We start from the raw sequence: 20,748 nt of genomic DNA on the forward strand, positions 1-20,748 counted from the left end.
TCATGATTTGTTCACTCACTGAATAGAGAAAAATATGAGAATTTTATTATTTTTACCTTTGATGTGTTTTGAATGTCTCTCAGAGAAGCTTGAGAAGTAAAAATTCTGAGCTTTATCAATATCATTTTTAAAAATTATTCTGAGTTATTTAAATTATGCTAATAGAGTGAAAAGATTCTGAATTTTTAAAATATTTTTTTACATATTTATTTATTTTAGAGAGAGAGAGAGAGACAGAGTGTGAGCAGGCAAGGAGCAGAGAGAGAGGGAGACACAGAATCTGAAGCAAGCTCGAGACTCTGATCTGTCAGCACAGAGCCCAACAGGGGGCTCGAACCCATGAACTGAGAGATCATGACCTGAGCTGAAGTCGGACACTTAACCTACTGAGCCACCCAGGTGCCCCTGAAATTTTTTTTTTTTACCCACGCATAATATAATTCTCCTCAATAATAAAACCACTCATGCAAAAATTCATCAGCTGAAATATTGGTATGAACAAAAATTTCAATTCCAAAATACAACTGATTCATATTAAAAGTCTTGAAGTTAAAAGGTCAACTTCATGCTGAAGAGGCAAGAAGAAATAATTCACATGGAAAGTTTCATTTAGTGCCTTGAGTATATTTTTAAAGTGGCTCAGTGTCTGCAAAGTGTCAACAGTCAGTTGTGCTTGAAGAGAACTCATGCATTGTCTTGACACGCCCTTTTACACTGTGAATCTTAAACATCAAATGAACAAAAGCTTCCTTTCCCTTCATCTGTATTTTTCATTAAAAAGCTATAAAATCCTTTTTCAAGGCAACTGGTTTTACACTAAGATTTATATCTTAGAATCTTAATTGAGATGATCACTCAGTTCTTGTTCACTTTCTTAAATGCACACTTGATGCCTGTTTTCTCCCAGCTTATTTCCAAATTCAGAATCTATGTGATGCCACATAAAAGGAAACATTTGCCAGAAGAGTTTTCTTAATTGCTCTAAAATGTAACATTTTGAAGATGAGTAGAATATCAGATGCTTAGTGCTTACTTGTTCAGCACTGCAAGCCTAAGCTCCACACTAAAAAACAAGTTTGCTTACCTGATTTTTTTTACTGTTGGGTGAGTGAGATGGGAGGTTTAATTTTTAAATCTATTATTTAAATTCATTTTGCTTAAAAAATAAATATATTTTATATTATATATTTATAATAAATTTATGTATGTAACATATATTAAATACACAATATTTATAATGTAAAATATGAAACATTTTAATCATTTAATAAAAATTATTTATTAAATATTTAAATGATAGTATTTACTAATTTAAAGTTTAATATATTTCCATAGGTCTGGGACAACATCAAAATGAGTTTTTATGCATCTGAGCATAGGCAGTATGTTCTTTGTGTACCATGGAAGCTTCCATGGCATACTATCTGGTCTTTTTACACGTATCCTGGTCTGTGATGGGTGAACTCCAAGACAGTTCTAGATCAATGTGCCCACCTCCACCATATGCATGGTGGACGGTCTTTCTGATGTCTCTTCTGCCTTCAAAGTCCCCAGACCCAGGCCAGAGACTCTTCAGTTCATAGTGGACATGTTCCACTTTGCTAATGACGTCAGAAACACAATCTATATCACCTGCCATCTGAAGGTCACTCCGGCTAAGTCCTGGACCAGCTAAACAAAGCCTATTCCTTCATCGAGTCCTCCAACAGTTGGTCCCGAGTCGAAGGTCCTGCCGATATCTGTCGTTGTGGTAACACAGGTAGCTGTGGCCTTCTGGGTTGCGCGAGGAGGCTGTCCCACCTAGAGAGACGGCAGCACAAGGCCGCTTCCCAAAATCACAATTGCAGTCACGTGACTAAAGAAGCAGCTATTACGGCGGGGCTTCTGAACCTCCTGGGAAAGGCTGGTGATCATGGTATGGAGGGGTCAGTCTCTCCTCATACCTCTGTGATGCTGGGCATAGGCTTGGCCAGGGTGGTATCCCTGACTCTGGCTACCATTGTCCTGGGTTTGCCAGGAGGTATCACACTGCTTCCTTCCCTGTGATAAGCCCTGTGTCTATTTCCCAATAAAAGAAGAAAGTGAAGGAAAAAAACCCAACTTTCCCAAACTGGGAAAGACTATGGGAAGATATATTTCAAAGATTTTCTGAAAAAATTCCAGAGACTCTACATGTCTATAAGAGCAATCTGTGCATTCATGTAAGAGAAGGGGTGGGAGAATGAAACCATGATGTAGACAATGGTTTCCAGGCCTGCCTCGACAGCCTTGGATCACACTGCATTTATTGGCTTCCCCTGGGTAAACAGAATGAGACTCTGGGATGAGCCTTCCTACCTGACTCTAAGCCAAAGTTTATTATTTTTTCCTGACATTATTTTATTAATAACTTACTGATGCATATGGGGGCGCCTGGGTGGCTCCGTCGGTTAAGCGTCCGACTTCGGCTCAGGCCATGATCTCACGGTTTGTGAGTTCGAGTCCCGTGTCGGGCTCTGTGCGGACGGCTCGGAGCCTGGAGCCTGCTTCGGATTCTGTGTCTCCCTCTCTCTCTGCCCCTCCCCTGCTCGCACTCTGTCTCTCTCTGTCTCAAAAATAAATAAAACATTAAAAAAAAATAATTTACTGATGCATGTGAAAGAAAGCCCCTCTCATATCAATGTATAGTTGAAGGTCTGAGATCTGAGATTTCACTTAACTTCTATTCACAATTCCCTATTCTTTTTCCATAAGCAAATAATTCCTGCGTTATAACTTTCTTTGACAATTTTTTTCCATTGGTATATTCAGATTGAATTTATGTTGTGACATTTAAAAGTTTTATTTCATAAATACTGCAGCACATTTATGAAAGAGTTTTTTCCCTAGTTTATATTAAGAACAGATGCACATTAAAAATTTATCAATATTTGGCTCCATTTAAAAAATTTAAATAACAATTACTAGTTTTCATCATTTAAATACAAAACAGTATCTGTGCTTATCTTGTTTGATAGTTTACTCCACAGTTTTGTTTTGTTTTTTCCCCTCTCCATTATAAAAACGTTTTTTTTTGTTTCCACATGTAACCCAAAGCATGACCTATTAAAGTGGAGTTGTAGTCTCTGAACTATTTCTGAGCTCTCTGATGGATTCTTTGGAGCATTATAGATGAGTATACCTTCCACATGTGTAATAAAACCGAATCTTTATGAGAAATTATGTGCCAAGAACAGTGTTAAATACCTGATCTAAATTATCTTACTTAATCACCATATCACAAATAAGGACCCAAAGCTTGGGAGTTTAAGTAATTGCCTAAACTAATACACATTGCTTGTAAGTGTCAGAGCCTATGAAAGCAAAAGCAACTTCTAGAAGACATATTAACAAGTGCTTTAAGACACTGGCAGACAATGGACAAGTATGCAATATTTAGCACTGATCTGTTCATTAATATGATTTTTTTATTAAACAGAATTAAAATTAATGTGAGGTGTGCAGGGTCCTAGAAAAACTTACTGGCATAGACTTAAAGGCCAACTCATACCAAAGACCATATACCATGTATTATTCCTTTTGGTACGTGACTATGTTACAAGTCACAAATTTGAGTAATGGTTCTTATATTAGACTACCTGTTGCTTAGTAGTCTCATAGTGTCCATTATGTTCACTATCATCTTATGCTCTTACCAACAAGGTCAGAAGACAGATCCATACAAACCTTGGACAATTTTATTTAAAGTAACTTTCCTGGAGAAAACTGGAGAAGTTTAGCTATGTATTGAAATATCCAGTCAGCAGAACCATTTGGGTTGCATGTTCCACTCCACTTTAAAGACCCATCTAAGGAACAGCAGCAGCATCCTTCTTAACTGCTATGCCAATTTTCCTATTATGGGTATTTGCTGAGTTATATGTCATTCTTTGCTGGAAACTTTTTTTTCTAGGCTCCAATACAGAGTTTTAAACTCCTGATAAGTGTGATACAAAGATGACTTAGTCTGCCCTTGTAAAACAGAGGTATGAAGTAAAAAATGAATTCCATCTCAAAGTAGTTAGGAGAACAAGAAATGCTGCAGAGAAACTGCATTAAGCGAGGCATGAAGAGAAGCTATTTCAGCCCTCTTGACTTGAGGGCAGGACACATATGCATTCAAAATAAAAGATTTCTTCAGGCTTAAAGATTTTTAACAATAGGAGCTGATGATCAATGAAGGAAAGAGGCATGCTCCAATGATTTTTTTTTGGACCAGATCAACTTGACCTTTCATTTTTTCATGAAATCCTCCAATAAATGCATCTACTCCATTTTTCTCTCAGCATCTCTAACAATTATTTTGATTCTCATGATTTGAATGGGTTTCTCAAATGCTTTTATGAGGAGGAGAAGGAGAAAGGGAACCATGTTGCTCAAGGAGTGCCAGACATATTCAAGGACGGCAAACAAAGAAAATTAATATGATCATTTAAAAAATACACTCCCATCCCATGTTTCTGCTCATTAAGCTTGAGTATAGTGGCTGTTTATATGTGATTTTTTTCTCATCAACTATGGCATGTTTCCCTTTAAACTATCACATATTCTGGCGCTTTTTGATACTTTACAACATCAACCACAATGCCGAGCATGCCAAAGTCCCCTAATGAGATATTTTAATATATTAATCAAAAGACCATTTGGTAGATCAATAAAAACAATTGGCTGATTCTTAACTAGCAAATTGCCTGGAAATAGTACATGTATATTCTTGTCAACAATATATTATTATTAGAACATGTACTGCAACTCAGAATACTACCAGAGAAGGCAAGTGTTGGTCTTACTCAATCTGCCTCATGGTTCCTTGGCTTTGCCTTCAGAGAAGCACCTGATTTCTCCAGTGGAGAAATAAAAGTGAAATGGGAGAAAAGGAGAGAAGACAGTACAGACTTTGAAGACAGATTTAGGAAAAAAAGGGAGAAGAAACAGTAGGGGTAGATGAAGAGAAAACAGTGCAAAAATGAGAAGACAGACTAGGAATAGTGAAACTGTGGCTCAGGGGAATTTGTGAAACCAATCTGAGTATATCTTTGCATGATGAGAATACAGAAAATTACCGTATACCTTTTTTGGCTTTTTTAGAGGATACAGAATTTCATATGCATTCATTTGCTGAATTTCTGAGGTCATAAAACAACCTACTGAGCATTTTAGTTAAATCTTTATAAAATGTAGATAGCAGTGTTGCTGAGGATATGACCCAATGATGTAGGATGACTCTGAATATGGAATTATGTGACTGAAAACACTATCCCAGAAGCCCTTGTTAAAAATCAATTAAAGAACTAAGATTTAAAATATTTAGACATGTACTCACCCAACAGACAGGAAAGGCTCCTTTGACTCAAGTCTGTGAAAAAATATGAAAAATTTACTTTAACATAGTAATTTGCTGTACACTTAAAAACTGTTTTCATATGAATCTGACAAAATTATTATATTTGTTTAGATGAAAATGTACACTTTAGCACTAATAAAAAGCTATAAATAATATATCAAGATCTAATCTTGACTAATTCAAATTCGGGCTGTCTTAATGCAGAGGCTAAATAAAATGAAAAACTGGAATGGGAATGTAGCATTAAATGACACATTAAAGTAATAATACTGTTAGTCTAATTCTGATTTGCACTCTCTATATCTACTTATTTCTTTTTTTTAATAGGAATTTGTAGAAGTTTTGATATATCTATTTGTGGTTGTTGTAGTAGTAAAGACATTTATAATGTATTTGGTTACATACTGGCTGAGTAATTTGTTTTTAGTAAATACTCTGTAACAAAGAAAGAAGCAGAGTGACATTCATGGTCATTTATGGGCAGGAGCAAGATTGGGGGGTGGGCTGAGGGGAAGTCAGATCAACAGATTAGAATATTACTGCCTCCTCTGCGTCTCCTAAGAATCAGGTATTTTTGTACCTCCTAACATATTAAAAAAGAATTCTAATTCTGAAGCCTCCGATTAGCTGTGGCATCTTGAGCAAGCCACTTGAAAAGCTTTCTGGGGCTTACTTTTCTCACTATAAAATAGGCTAGTATTGTTTCCAGTTAATTTTCATATTTCACAAATTAATTGTATATTCTTTGCAAAAAGCAAATCAATCAGGAGAGTATACGCTTCTAAATGTTCCCTGGTTGATAATTAAGGAGACCAGTGGTGGTTGTATATCGGCCACTTCATTTTCATACAAGTTTCTTAACATATGATTATCTGTTAAATAAAGACATTTTGATCTGAATTCTGGTGTTTAAGATCTTTAAAGAGCCTTCGTGTTTTAAAATATTTTATTTACATATAAATAGCTGTGGGAAAATGGTAGGAGATTTAATCCTGTAACCAACACCACACAAGCTGACTACATATTGAAGTGGACAATTCAAAGGGCTTGTCATAGAATTAGGCCAAAATACTGTACTTTTATATGAACCTACACAATGAAGGCAATAATCACTTTTTGTCTCTATTTTGTTTTATGCTTATAAAAGTAGTTTATTATAAATATGCCTTGTCCCACTTAATGGGCAGAGCTGACACAGCTCCCTGCCACTTGTCATGCTGCTTTAAGTGAGCAATCATAGCCCGAAGGGCCTCTTTTAGGGAACAGGCACCCTAGCAATCCCTCTGGGTAGTGGCAGGTAGGGAAGCAGAGAAAACCAATAGATGGTTCTCAGAGTTTGGATGCATACATTTATGCAGCCTTTTCATTTTCTGAATTCTGATTTTATTCACACCTCCCTGGAAATTATTTGCCATGTTGTGTGTTTGTTGTTCCCATATATTTAAGATACGATTAAGCAAACAGAACTAAGGGGAAAAAGTTGAAGATAAATAATGAAATATATTTGGATATGCTTGTTTTATAAGACATGACCAGTGCTAAGTGATCAAAAGAAATTACCTGGAAGAAATGAGGGGGATTCCATGCAGTGTGATGCAGGGGACCATTTATTTATTTGTATCATCAACATCATGACAGTAATGATTTTCCATTACACTCTAATCAGCAATACTTAGTAAGTAGATGACATGTGGGTATTAAATGGGATCCCTTTAGCCAATAATTTCAGACTCACACCTGTCAGACCTTAGTGTATGTGTGTCATTTGCTTGTTTGAGGTGCTAGCCCACAGGCTCCTAGTTCCCCATTCCTGCTCCCTCAGTGTCCCCCTTGCCTCTCACCGCTCCCTGTTTCTAAGCGGCATTGAGGAATCCAGTAAAAGAAACACTTAAAATATCTGATTCCTCTCGTTTTCATCCTCCACATCTCAATGAGCAATGCACTGGCAATTTTTCCTTTATGTGACTTTCACATCCCTCTCTTCACTCTATTCCCAGGCTGGTTCTCATTATTTACCCCAGCCTAGCTGGTCTCTCCAAACGTAAATTCTTTGTTCATAGCTGCTGCGACTTCACACTGTTTCACACTAAAACCTCCTTCAGTGTCCCCACTCATATCATTTGTTTAAGGCCTGCATGGTGCTGTTTTCATTGAAGTTATCACGAACAACATGAAGAAAAGAAAGACCCACCACTTTGCCTTTCCCTGTGCAATTACTGAAACGCTGAGCCAGAATGTGTTTCAAGTAGTATTTACTTATTGATTTTCCTTTTCTTTTTCTGAAGGCTTCAGACAAACGGTGGATTGGAGCATTGTAAGGACATATGTTGCCCCACCGGCACCCGTGGCTGATATGGTTAGTCTCACTAGCCGGTGAATTGTGTCCTTCTTCTTTTACTACTCCACTCACTTCAACTATTTCCTCCCAAATGTTCAATGGAAGAATTCAGGGGAAAATTCAAAATCTTCAAAGTGATACTGGATTGAGAGTTCTGACCGATGTTCTGTAAACCAGGGATTGGTGAACTCTGTTCTACAGGCCAAATCCTGCTTACCACCTGCTTTTGTAGAACCCACAAATTAGGAATGACTTTTATGTCGTTGGCACACAATGTTACATTGGTTCTAGGTGTACAACATAGTGATTCAGCATCTCTACCAGTTGGGCCATGCTCACAAGTGTACGTTTTTCTTTTCTTTTTCTTTTTTTCTTTTTAACTTCTAAGTGTTTGTTTATTTTTGAGAGACAGAGACAGACAGAGTGTCAGTGGGGGAGGGAGAGTGAGAGGGAGACACAGAATCCGAAGCAGGCTCCAGGCTCTGAGCTGTCAGCACAGCAGGGCTCAAACCCTCGAACTGTGAGATCATGACCTGAGCCAAAGTCGGATGTTCAACCAACTGAGCCACCCAGGTGCCCACAAGTATACATTTTCAAATGGCTGAAAAATATCAAAAAAGAATAATACTTTTTGTCACATGAAAATTATATGAACTTTCAAATTCCAGAGTCCATAAATAAAGTCAACTGAGACACAGTCACGCTTATTCATTTACATATTGTTTAAGGCTGCTTTTGTGCTATAGTAGCAAGTTGAGTAGTTGTAGCAGAGACTGTACGTCCACAATTTGAAAATATTTACTCTATGGCCTTTATAGAAAAGGTATGCCAACCTGGGTGGCTCAGTCGGTAAGCGTCCGACTTCGGTTCAGGTCATGATCTCCCGGTCCATGAGATCAAGCCCCTCGTCGGGCTGTGTGCTGACAGCTCAGAGCCGGGAGCCTACTTCGGATTCTGTGTCCCCTCTCTCTCTGCCCCTCCCCCACTCACACTCTGAGAAAGAGAGAGCTCTCAAAAATAAACAGAAACATCAAAAAAAAGAGAAAAGTTTTGCCAACCTACAACTACATTGTTGAAAGAAACTGGAAACAACCCGTCAAAATAAGCACTCTTTATTTTAATATATATCAAGGTATTCTCCCAGAATTAGAAGTTCAGAATAATTTGAATTACCTTTCTACATCACCAAATCTCTGCACCTACTGCTGACAGATCAACTCTCCTACAATGCTATTTTCGCGTCACCATATTTCTTGACAATTTTGATAACCATAGGAAGATGCCCAAACTTTTCAGTGTGTCATTCGAAAGCTTGTCAGAAACATGCCTCACGCTAACTTTCCATGTCGCTCTTTATCACTTCTCTTCCCAACCACTTTATTCCAGGATATTTGTCTATTTATGACTTAAACAAATCTCCTTTGCTTTGATGTCTTTAAGCATTCTTTTTCTGTACCAGAATACTAGTTTTTAATTCCTTTCCCTATGATCTACTTGTCTTATGAGTTTATCTAACTCCTTCATAAAGCTAATCCTGACACCTTCATCTTACAGGGACAGTCCTGTCACTAAGCTTCTATTACTTATTATCTCAATTACTATGACATATTGTCAGGAGAATAGTCTTGGGTTAAAAGTCTAGCTTCCAGTTTCAAGATTGGTAAGAATGTTAAACTTGCAAGTCTGCTTAGAGAAGAAGCTCATCAAAGTTCTGTGTTAAACCTTCTAATGGTCCAAGGGAGGTTCTGGCTGATGCTGTACCAGCTGAGCAGAAAGGAAAGATTATTGCCCATTAGTCATTCCAAGCCACTGAAAATGAACCCTAGGTACCTGGAGCCCCAAGCATTTTCAGTGGTGATACAGAGCAGGAAATCTGTGGGGAGCCACCATCAGGCAATCCTATGCCATGTCTCATCCTCAAAATGATGGCACACTGTAGAGGGAGGTGACAACTGGCCCACACTGAACAATGCTCTGCTTTCTAACCAACTGCTTGGTCATGGTTTCATTACATAAAGTCAACTTCCCCAGCCTTGAGTTAATTCAGAGATGTATTTCTTTACATATCTTCTCATTAATTAGAATAGCCAACATCATAAGCAACTTACAACATATCTTGTGATGAGTATGAGATTATGTACTTAGAGCAACTAACACAGTTCCTGGCACAGAGTAGACTGTGTTGGTCATGACCATGCCAAAGATAGGTTGTTAATTCTATGCGCTGAAACTGCCTGAAAATGTGAAAAGCTCACACTTGTGATTTTAGTCCTGAAAAGTGAAAAAAAATGCAAAAGAAGGAAACTACCAGGAGAAATATCCCTTTGGAAAAAATTGTTTACAGTGTAATCCTTAGAAACATATGATTACATTGTGATATGCCCAGAGAGAACTTTTCTGAGTTTTTTAAACAAGGTAATTGTTTTGTGAAGAAAAGGACTGGTTTTGTCTTTCCTAAGATTTACTTTTAACATGAACTGGGTAGTGAATTTAATAATACTTCATTCAGGACTGGCTAGAATTAGGAGTATAATAAGATAAACAAACTATAGCCTTTGGAAAAATAGGCACAGTAAAGAAATAAAAATAGAATGCAAAGTGAAGATCAATATTTGGGGTTAACGGATTTATAACACTTTGTATTTAATAACAAAAAAATCTAAGCTGTATTTATTAAAGACCAGGTGTTACTAAAAATGCTTTATAAACACTGATTTATTTAAGCATCATGATATCCTCTGAGATAGATCTCATTTTACAGATGAGGAACCTGATACCCAAAGGTGTTAAATGTTTTGCCTAAGGTCACACAGCTAACAGTGGCTAAGCTAGGATTTTAATTTAGGCATTCTGGCTCTAAACTTCATGTGCTCATGTCTTGCATTGTGCATTGTCTTTCATCAATTTATTTCCTTTGTTTTATTTTGCTTATATGTGCCTAACGGCATTATCACATTTCCTTTCTTTATAGTTTCTATACTCCACTGAGAAATCTTATCTGGTCTCACATGTTGATATGCTGGATATTTCCAAACTTAAAAAAAATTTTTTTAATGTTTATCTATTTTTGAGACAGAGAGAGACAGAGCACGAACAGGGGAGGGGCAGAGAGAGAGGGAGACACAGAATCTGAAGCAGGCTCCAGGTTCCAAGCTGTCAGCACAGAGCCAGATGCGGGGCTTGAACTCATGGACCGTGAGATCATGACCTGAGCCAAAGTTGGATGCTTAACCAACTGAGCCACCCAGGCACCCCTGATATTTCCAAACTTTTGTCTTTAGTATTACTCTATTTATCCCTCTGTATCTGTCCACCATATATCTCTAATTGTAGATGCCTTCAACTTAACATGTTCCAAACAAAATTCATTGTCTGCCTCCCTCATTCTGTTCTTCTTCATCCTTAACTCAATGGCATAATCAGCCAATCAGGTGACCAAACTAGAAAGATCATAATCTCTCTCTTCAACTCCCTTCCAATGGCACGCACTTTCAGTTGACCCTCTAGTTCTGCTGTTTCTGCTGCCCAAAGTCCTCTTAGTTCTTTGCTTACTTCTTAATTCTTATTATTACAGTTTAAATGATCATCAACCTTTATGTGAGCTATTAGAAAAACCTCCTCATTCACCTTCCTTCTTCAGTATTCTTTGGAATAGCTATATCTACTAGCAAAATCATCTTTCTAAAATAACTATCATGCAATATGATCATGTAATTCCCCTCATTACACATCTGTGAGTGCTTCCAGGAAATGTTTTCTCATAAAGCACCATTGGTTGGTTAGGAGTGCTTTATAATTGTTCTGATAGCACCCTGTAACACCTAATCATGATGTATTAAGCATTCCTAGCATATTTAACAAGTCCCCTATTAAGACTGTATACTCCTTGAAAGTAGGAACTCACTGTATTTCAAGTACCTAGAGTCATTCCTACTTCATAGGAGGCTTGTAGGAATGATTTTTTCAAATGAACTTTCCCTGCCTTACTCCCACACCCCTACTTCCAGGATTCACCTACACAGTAAAGTCCAAATCCTGTAATATAAGTAAAAGTGTATTCAAAATCTTGTTCTAGTTCCTTCCCAGCTTTGTCTTCTGCCACTTCAGCCTACAAATTCTATGCTCCAGCCAAGCTGAGCCAAATGCTCACCGTCAGGGTGGCATCTGGCTTTCTCACTCCCTGTGCTTGGGGAGATACTGTGTTTTTGCAGAAATGACTTCAACTACCTTGTTTTTGAAAAACTGGTGGGTTTTTTATGAGTCCAAAGTGACTCATAAGTATGTTCCCCTGTGATATTTATATGGTTTTGCAGTAAAAATTGCCAAGAAGCAGCACTATTTACCGCCATCTGATCCATTCTCTTTAGCAATGGCAACCCAAGCCTGACCTACATTTAAGATGGATGTTCCAAAGAGCTTAAGGACACAGTTCCTAGAATCAGTCAGCCTGATTCTAGTTCTGACTCTAACATCTCCTGGCTGTGTGGCCTTGAAAAAGTAAGGCGCTTTTCTTTATGCCTCAATGATCTCATCTGCAAAATGAGGTAATAATAAACTGAACTTTTAGGGCTGTTGTGAGAATTAGATAAGTAAGTAATGAAATAGGTAACTAAATTAATTAGATAAATAAATAAATAAATGGATAGGTAAATACTTAATAGATTTCTGCCATCATTGTTATTATTATTTTTTATCCCCAAGTGCTCAGATTGTTCCTGGATTCATGGCCAGTTAACAGATATAGGGAGTCCAGGCTGGGCAACAGGTTGGTGCAGCAGTTGTATAACAGCGGATCACGCGGGGCTATGTTGGTGAAGGTATGTAACAGATGGACATGTATGCCTGGAATGCAGGCAAGACTTCTGTGCTGGAAATACAGATTTGGGAGTCGTGTCATCAAAACAGAGTTAGCGTAGGACATCGAGGGAGAGAATGGAGGCCCCCAGAGAGAATGTGTACAATGGGAAGAAAAGGATCGAGGAGAGATACCTAGGCTCACTAACAGGCCTCTAGGTGTATAGATGCCAAGTTCAGAAAGGGACGCCATGGTGGTCCATGTCATTGTGAGTTAATGCTTAGCTAACAGATTGCTTATTATTTATGGAATGATTTGACATGCCATGTTATGAACAGCTTAATAGCATTTTTTGAATTATAGGAATCTTACTCTGATATTTAAAGTTTACATTTCATCATCAACCATTTGTAATCTAAACACATCTACATGACATTTTCATCATTCCAAGGCCTTATGATTTAAACAGGCTTTTTTTTTTTCAAGGTAAATGATTAAATTGGAGCAAAAGATGACGATTTTGATCAAAGACAAGCACTTGTAAACTGATTCATAGACGTCTTCCTTTACTGAACATTTTACATACTAAAATCTAACACGATTCTGCCAGTATTCTTAAAAATTCATCTACTGCCAGAAAATTAAAAAGCAAGCAAGAGTCTTCTTTATGTAATAGGAGCAGGATACTCAGAGGTGACTGTAGGTGAATTCTCTGACAGCCAGTAAAAATCAGAATCTGTGTGTAGTACTTACCTTGGCTCTTCTCCTCTCCTCACTTAAAGAGAAAAAACAGAAGCAAAAGCAGCCCAGGTTTCTGTGCTGGCCCACCAGGGCTTAGATGCCTAGAAGCTCTTGCCTGGGGAGCAATAGGCTTGTCAGGAAGGACACACTATATTGGTGCGTGGCATGGGAAGAAGCACTGGTCTGTACAGGCACCAACCTCCTCACCTCCCCCTGCCTGAGGAAGTCTGAGTACGACTCAACCATGAGTGTCTTTGGTGGAACAAGAGTTCCAGACATTTTTGTCTCCGGACCATGAGCAGGCACTCACAGTGCATTCTCGTGCCAACCATAGCCTGTTCCCAGGTGTGGCTCTTACCGGGGCGTAGTGTTGTAACAGATGCACAAGGATTATCCCAAGTATAGCCTTTTATGGTGTCCTGTCAACTGCACTGAGAAATCTGAGGCAAAGCAGGGCTCTGGGTGAGGCTGTGAGGGGATGGTCTGAGATGGCTAAGAGTGGGAGCAATCATTTCCTTAAAAGCTTCTATGCTCTAAAGCTGAGAGGTCAAATAAGTTTTAATTTTTGTGTCAGTTCTGACTAATTGATGGTGGCTGCTGGGAACAAGGTGTTGATAAGGATTCTAAAACCTATTCAGGCCTCTGGGTGTAAGAGGGTTGTAATTAACCTATGTCCGCCACAGAAACATAAAAGGAAAGGAGAAGAATGGGGTGCGAATATGTATTTACCAACTCTGTGCGAAGAGAAGGTACAGAAATTTGCTCAAACTTATAAAAAGGAATAAAGAGGTATAAAGCCTGCAGTGGAACCCAGGTTTCTGGACGTAGAGCCCATATGCCAATGTGTACAAATAATAGTGTATACTTAATGCCTCATAACGATAATAGCTGATATTTTTAATTTGACATGCTATTCACTCCTGCAGTGAGATCTGTCTACAATGGATTCCATTTCTCTGGAGTAAAAAACAGCTTTCCCCTCAATTTCCTGTGATACCTTTTTACAAGGGCTTTCATGCTCAATTGAAATTTCTGCTTAGAGCTATCATCAGACCTCTTGGTAAGTTCCATTTGCAGTTCCCACCATCTGTGCTCCTAACTCCAGGGACAGGTTAATGGATGGCTGTGGTATCAACCAAGAATCTCAGGGGCAGTTTTGGCACGCACGGTCCTGACTTTTGCCATTTTGGAAATTGAGGCTGCAAGGCTCATGTCCCCGCACAGGCTGCAGTGCAGCTTCACAACGCTGCTGGGAGGATTGAGCTGCAGCGAGGGGAACGGACATGAGGTATAGAGAAGATCCTCAAGGCAAGAAAGATTAACTATTGGCAGATTCTCCTGGGAGGCTTGAAGCGCTTACTCCAATAGCCCAGGGGTAGGGCTAGAGGTAGGAGTAGTAAGATATTTGGCCAAGGCAGAGAGTATAGAGTCTCACCCTTGTTTTACTCTGATTCCAGAATTAACCTCACCACACCTCACACTGGAAAGGAGTGCATACAAGTGCATGGAGCTTTCCATTCAAATAAGAAAAAAAATATATTTTCTGAAAAGAGATATTTTCAGGGGTGCCTGGGAGGCTCAGTCAGTTAAGCATCTGTCTTCAGCTCAGGTCACGATCTCATGGTTCCTGAGTTTGAGCCCTACATTGGGCTCTCTGCTGTCAGCATACAGCCTCTTTGGATACTCTTCCCTCTCTTTTGCTGCCCCTCCCCTGTTGGTTCTCTCTCTCTCTCTCTCTCTCTCTAAAAATAAGTAAGCTTAAAAAAAAAAGAGAGAGATACTTGCAAATTCAGTTATTTTCATGTTGGATGATTTGCTTATCTCAGTTCCAAACCTAGGTAGTGAAAGGAAGTAGATTTAAGAAAAACTAGCCATTGGCTGCTCATCTGTCTCTTTCAATGGTTTTATTTAGTTACTTGCTAATAACTATTAAACTGTGTGTCTGCCAAGAGCACGGACAGGGAAAGCAGGTAATCAGTCACAGAGTTATCCAGTTTCAAATCTCCATCCTCAGTCCTGCTTTTTTTTGCAGCCTTATGATGTCATTTATCTTTCTACTCCATTTTAAATGAAGAGATCAGAGGCAATACAATGCTGTACAGTCTTTCGATTGCCTGTCAGACTAAGTTGTACAGAGTGTGATTGCTGCTAAAAGACATGAAACACACCTTTGCAGGCCAGTCCCCTGCTGGTTGAGATGAGCAGTTGGCTTTTGTCTCACGTGCCTCCCTCAAGCCCTCCCTCCAGTCCCCATGCTTCCTCTGTGTCCCCCACTCTCAGACCCATTCAGCTCCGAGATGCAGCCTCAGCGTCTCCTCTGCCTTCTCTTAGTAAAATGCTTGAAACCAATTCAACCCAAGCTGTAGCTGACGTCTGATACGGGCATGGGAAACAACAGTTCATCTCTGCATGTTCTGCTTAACTGTGTTGCTGCCCTCTTCCCAGTGACGAACTTGTCTTGCAGATTAATCTCCCTTCTCGGTACCCTCAACCTCTCTCAGACCCAGAGGTTTTTTCCCCTCGGATCTTTGAAAACATGAACTCCTGGCACCAAATTTCAGAATTTAATGACCTCGAATGCCACATGCTGACAAAATCGGGTGATGCCAATCATGTGCCTAGAGTACTTAATATTACCTCTTCCTGGATTGTGTAGAAAGCTCCACCTGACTGGCAGGGGTGCATCTTGGCATCATGTTAGTGTCTGTCTAGCCCTGCAACTAGAGCTCTTGTACTAAAGCTTGGGTTTATAATTCCAGGTCCCATCTGTTTCTAGGCTGCTCCCTGAGTCAACTATGCAGGACTGAGCCGGGACCCTAGACCTGGTGGATATATCCTTTTTGGCTTCCAGCAGTCTCCACAGTGCTGAGTCTAGTGGTAAATCGTTAGTTACCACGAACACCGAAGAACATTTCACCCAACTGATTCCTTCTCCCTGAGGACTTCGTCGCCGAGTTTCATACCACTTAGTCAACCTCACCAGTTGTTTCTTTTGAGTCACCTTTGCTAGATCCTGACTTCAAATATCAGTGTGTTCTTGAGCTCAGTCCCTGGAATTACTCTCTTTTCTATCATTAATTACGCCTTTGGTGTTTGTTCTCATCCAGTCTCATGGTTCTGAATGCCATCTACACAGTGATGAATCACAAATGTGCACATCCAGCTCAGACCTCTGCTTGAACTCCAGATTATGTATTCAACTGCTCACTTGACATTTTCACTTAGATATCTGATAGGTATCACCACTTTAACAAAAAACTAAACTCCTAATCTCTACTGCCTACCTTGGCCGACTTCGATCTCTGCCTTGAGTTTTGCTCATCTCACTTAATTGTAATTTCATATGTTCAGATGCTCAGTCCAAAAACCATGGGGGTTTCCATGGTAGATAGTCTGCTCATTATCAATTTTTCCTTCCACCCATTAACATCTGGAGTCTATGTCCCCTCATCTTATATGTGAACTGGCCTTATACCTTGCTCTTCTAAATATAACATGGCAGATGTAACACTGCGGAATTTCCAACCTAGGTTTTAAGAGGACAGGCAGCTTCTTCCTCCTTCTTGAACTCAGTCACTATGTAAAACTGATTACCCTGAGACCATGGTGCCATAATAAAGCTTAAGCTCACCACATGGAGAGACCATGTGGAGAAAGATGCTCAGTCACCACAGCTGTTCTAGCCAGCCCCAGCTGAAGCACCAGATATGTAAGCACAGAAGCCATTTGGACATCACATAGAGCAGAACCGCTCGACCGAACCCATGCCAGATTGCCGAATATGACAAAAAATAAGTTTCTTAAGCCAGTAAATTTTCCCCAGCAGTAGATAATAATATCCTTGCCTTTGTTCCTTCTCTCACAGTCCACATCCAATCTGTAAGTTTGCTGGCTCCACTTTCAAAATATATCCACGATATAACTGCTGTTTTCATCTCAGCGGTTACCACTTTGAATCATTATAATCTTTTGCGTGTTTTCCCACATTCCTCCCTTGTTCTTTCATAACCTATTGTCAACAAAGAGCTGAAGTGACTTTTCAGAAATTTAAGGCTGCCATGGTAATCCTTTGTTTAAAATCTCCCAAAGGCTCTCCATTTCACTCAGAGTGAAAGCCAAAGTACTTGAGTGGTCCGCGAGGCTTTACAGGATTTGGCACCCTCACTTCAACTCTGCCTTCTCCTCTCACCTCCCCCCGGCCCTCAGCTTTGCTCAATTCTACTCCAGAAACATTGGCTCTTTTGCTTTTTATTAATAGTTGGGTGTGCTTTTGCTTTAAGGACTTAGTGCTGATCATCCCTCTCCCCAGAATGCTTTCCCCTCAGGGGAAACCTTACCTGCTCCTCACCTTCTTCAAGTCTTTGCTGAAATATCACCTTCTCAGCTGGTCTTCACTCCCCACCCTGTTCAAAATCGGATCACTTCTCACCTTCCCACCCCTATCCCTCTTGCCTTGTTTTACTTTTTCCATAACACCTCCTGCTTTCTAACATAGAGCTTAAGTTAATTATTGATTTTTGTTTATTATCATTTACCTCACACTTGAAGGTAAGGTCAAGGAGTTTGGTCCATTTTGTTAACTAATGTATACTCAGTGCCCTGGACATTGTTCAGTTGGTGCTTAATAATTGATAAACAACTGGATTAGTGATTCTATGTTTCCTTCTCCTCCACTAAATCCACTGAGAATCTCCAATATAGGCTGAATTTGGTAAATCCATGAATTGGGTCTGTTTTCTTTAAAAAATTTTTTTTTAATGTTTGTTTTTGAGAGAGCTAGAGAGAGACAGAGCACGAGTGGGGGAGGGGCAGAGAGAGAGGGAGACACAGAATCTGAAGCAGGCTCCAGGCTCTGAGCTCTCAACACAGAGCCCAACACGGGGCTCTAACTCATGAACCATGAGATCATGACCTGAGCTGAAGTCGGACCCACTGACCACTGAGCCACCCAGGCACCCCTCAGTCAGGTCTGTTAATAGAGGCTTAGAGATAAGTTATCCTTCCAGGCTGGAGATGGTGTGGTTCATTCAAATTGCTGATATCAGAAATTCTTCTCCAAGTCTCTATCATTTCTCAAAAGACTCTCAGGGCTGACCTCACGTGAAGTCCTTCATTTCTCTTTACCAATTTGTGTTGGTAGACAATGTCTAAGTACTGTCTAATTACTAATTGTCTAATTATTGCCTGCCTGCATAAAGCTGTTCTTTCTTGCTTTTTGTTTACTCAGCATTACATTTTTAAAAATAATATATTTTATTTTTCAGTTAAGTGGATGCCTAATATTACTTACTTCTTTCATAATCTCTTTAAGTTTTTTCGTGCCATGTGTTTCAACTTTTTTTGACCTAATTTAGCCCATCTTTTCAAATACTGGTTATGTAATTTTTCTTTCTAAACACTTTAAACATGAGATTCATTATCTTGAGTTTAGGTAGTAAAGAGTAAAAAAAATAAAAGGAGAAAAAGACAATCTTCAGCAAATCAAGAAATCAGCGGTTACAATTTGACTTCAATTCTTCTAGAATTCTCATAATATCATGTTAATGTCTCCACCCTGATGCTGTGAATAGTTTTGTTAAGAGTTGCTAAGCAGTCTGACTCCAAATGCTATTTTAGACCTGATTATCTGTTATCTGTGGGTCATCCTCTACCTCTTTTTCCCCTTCTTGATACATACACTCTGATACGTTTACCATACTCAGACTCATTACCATTGGTTCTCCTGTACTCATTGATTCTCTCTGTTAAGAGTTTGGAACACAGAACCTGTCCCCTCTTTTATTGTCATGTCCCATGTTCTGTATACTAAAGGACAAAACCTGGGCTTTATTCCAAACTATTCTGTTACTATTTGTAGCTCACATACACGATGCCCTTTCAAAGCATCCACAGCAGCAAAGCGACTGAATTATAGCTTTAAATACAGAGGGACAGTTATTGTCTGGCAAGCGCCATTGTCTTACTACTGGCTCACTAATCTGTAGTCAGAAGAAGTGCCATCACTACGCATTCCTGATTACTTATTTTATTGCATTACTTAAGGGCTCATAAATTTTGACTTTTCATTTTTGAAGATTAGATGACTTCAGCAGCTCTCCTTGCACCCTGCTCCTTACACTCCCCCCGCCGTGCCGTACGCTGAGCTCCTAATCCCATCGTGGCACTGACAGGCCACTTCCGGCAGAAAGCCCTGGCAGTTAACTGCTTCACCCCACTAGGCTGTTGGCCTGCGCTGAATGCTAATGAAGTTGCCTTTTTTAGAATACTAACTTTTCTAATAACCACGGTAACTAAAGAAGTGTAGCTCCAAGGATGAAGGGCTATACCTATTGAATTGGTTTTTGTACAACAGTAAGCACAAAAAATCCTCATTGTTGCCTGTTGTGTGTTTTTGTGTGATGTTTATCAAATACCCTTGGAAAATCTGGCTTTTAAATCTCTCTCTCTCTCTCTTTTTCTTTTGGTTATAAAATTCTCATTAAAGAAAATTTGCATTAGGTACTAAAGTTACAAGAAAAATATCACTCAAATCCTTCCTGTTCAAAGAAGTACAGCTAATATTTGATCTTCATTTTTTTCTCTGCATGTTTGTTTCATTTATTAAATAGTTTTGGTTTTCTGCTTATATATGATGCTTACATAATTATATGCTGTTTATATAATTTTGCTTTGCTGGTTTTTCTACTCAAATCTTAAATTTTTCCCATGTCAGTATGAACAACTCATGAACATTCCATCTAATGGATGTGCCATACCCATTATTGTACAACATTTTGGCTGGATCAGATTACTCAATATTTTAAATAAAACTGCAAAGAACATCTTAAGGATAATTTCACATATTTTCAGTTATTTAAATATTTAGAATTATTTTCTTAGATATACTTCTGGAAATGGAATTGCCTAGTCAAAAGATATGAATACTTTAAGATACTGGATGGGGTTTGAAGGAAAAACATGAACAAACTTGATAATAAAGCCTTTTGTTTCTGGATTCAAAAATAAACAGCAGAATACTAGAGTGCTAGAAATGGGAATCAATGAAGAAACGGTTTAACTCGATTCCTTCATGTTATAAAAAAGTTAGACTTAAAAGAGGTTGTATTGCTTATAATCACCTTGCTGGCATGGGCAGGTAGTAGCAGATACATGATGTGGTTGCAGGTTTCCTAAATTCCAACACAGTGCTCCTTCTAATGACCATGGATATCTTTTCAGAACGAGTGATTCTGACATAGAAGCAGAAGATACTTCAAACAAATATTAAAGTGTAAACCATGAAACACTGCAGTTTCATTTGCAATGTAATATGTTTAACTCAGAGCAACCACCTTGTCCTTTTATTCCACCATACGCTAAACATAAATGAAGAGTGTGTCACTGTCTGGGTTTGGAAGAAGATCCCCTTGTACCCTAAGTATTCTGATATGTAACAATACCAATAAAGTTGAATTCTTAATTGTGCTATAATTCCACTAGAAAGAAATTTTGAAAGTTTAATAGAGTTAGTTT

General features: G+C 38.9%; 1 protein-coding gene across 1 annotated transcript in view; it reads right to left on the reverse strand.

Annotated features, from left to right (window-relative positions):
* Positions 1–20,748, reverse strand: part of RALYL (RALY RNA binding protein like) — a 148,357-nt gene that overhangs the window by 117,173 nt on the left and 10,436 nt on the right. Inside the window, exon 2 of the mRNA XM_049633218.1 lies at positions 5,342–5,374. Within this exon, the coding sequence (XP_049489175.1) occupies positions 5,342–5,374 (33 nt within the window). The remainder of the gene's footprint in view (positions 1–5,341; positions 5,375–20,748) is intronic.

This window comes from Panthera uncia, chromosome F2, assembly GCF_023721935.1.
Source record: "Panthera uncia isolate 11264 chromosome F2, Puncia_PCG_1.0, whole genome shotgun sequence".
Lineage (NCBI taxonomy): Eukaryota > Metazoa > Chordata > Mammalia > Carnivora > Felidae > Panthera > Panthera uncia.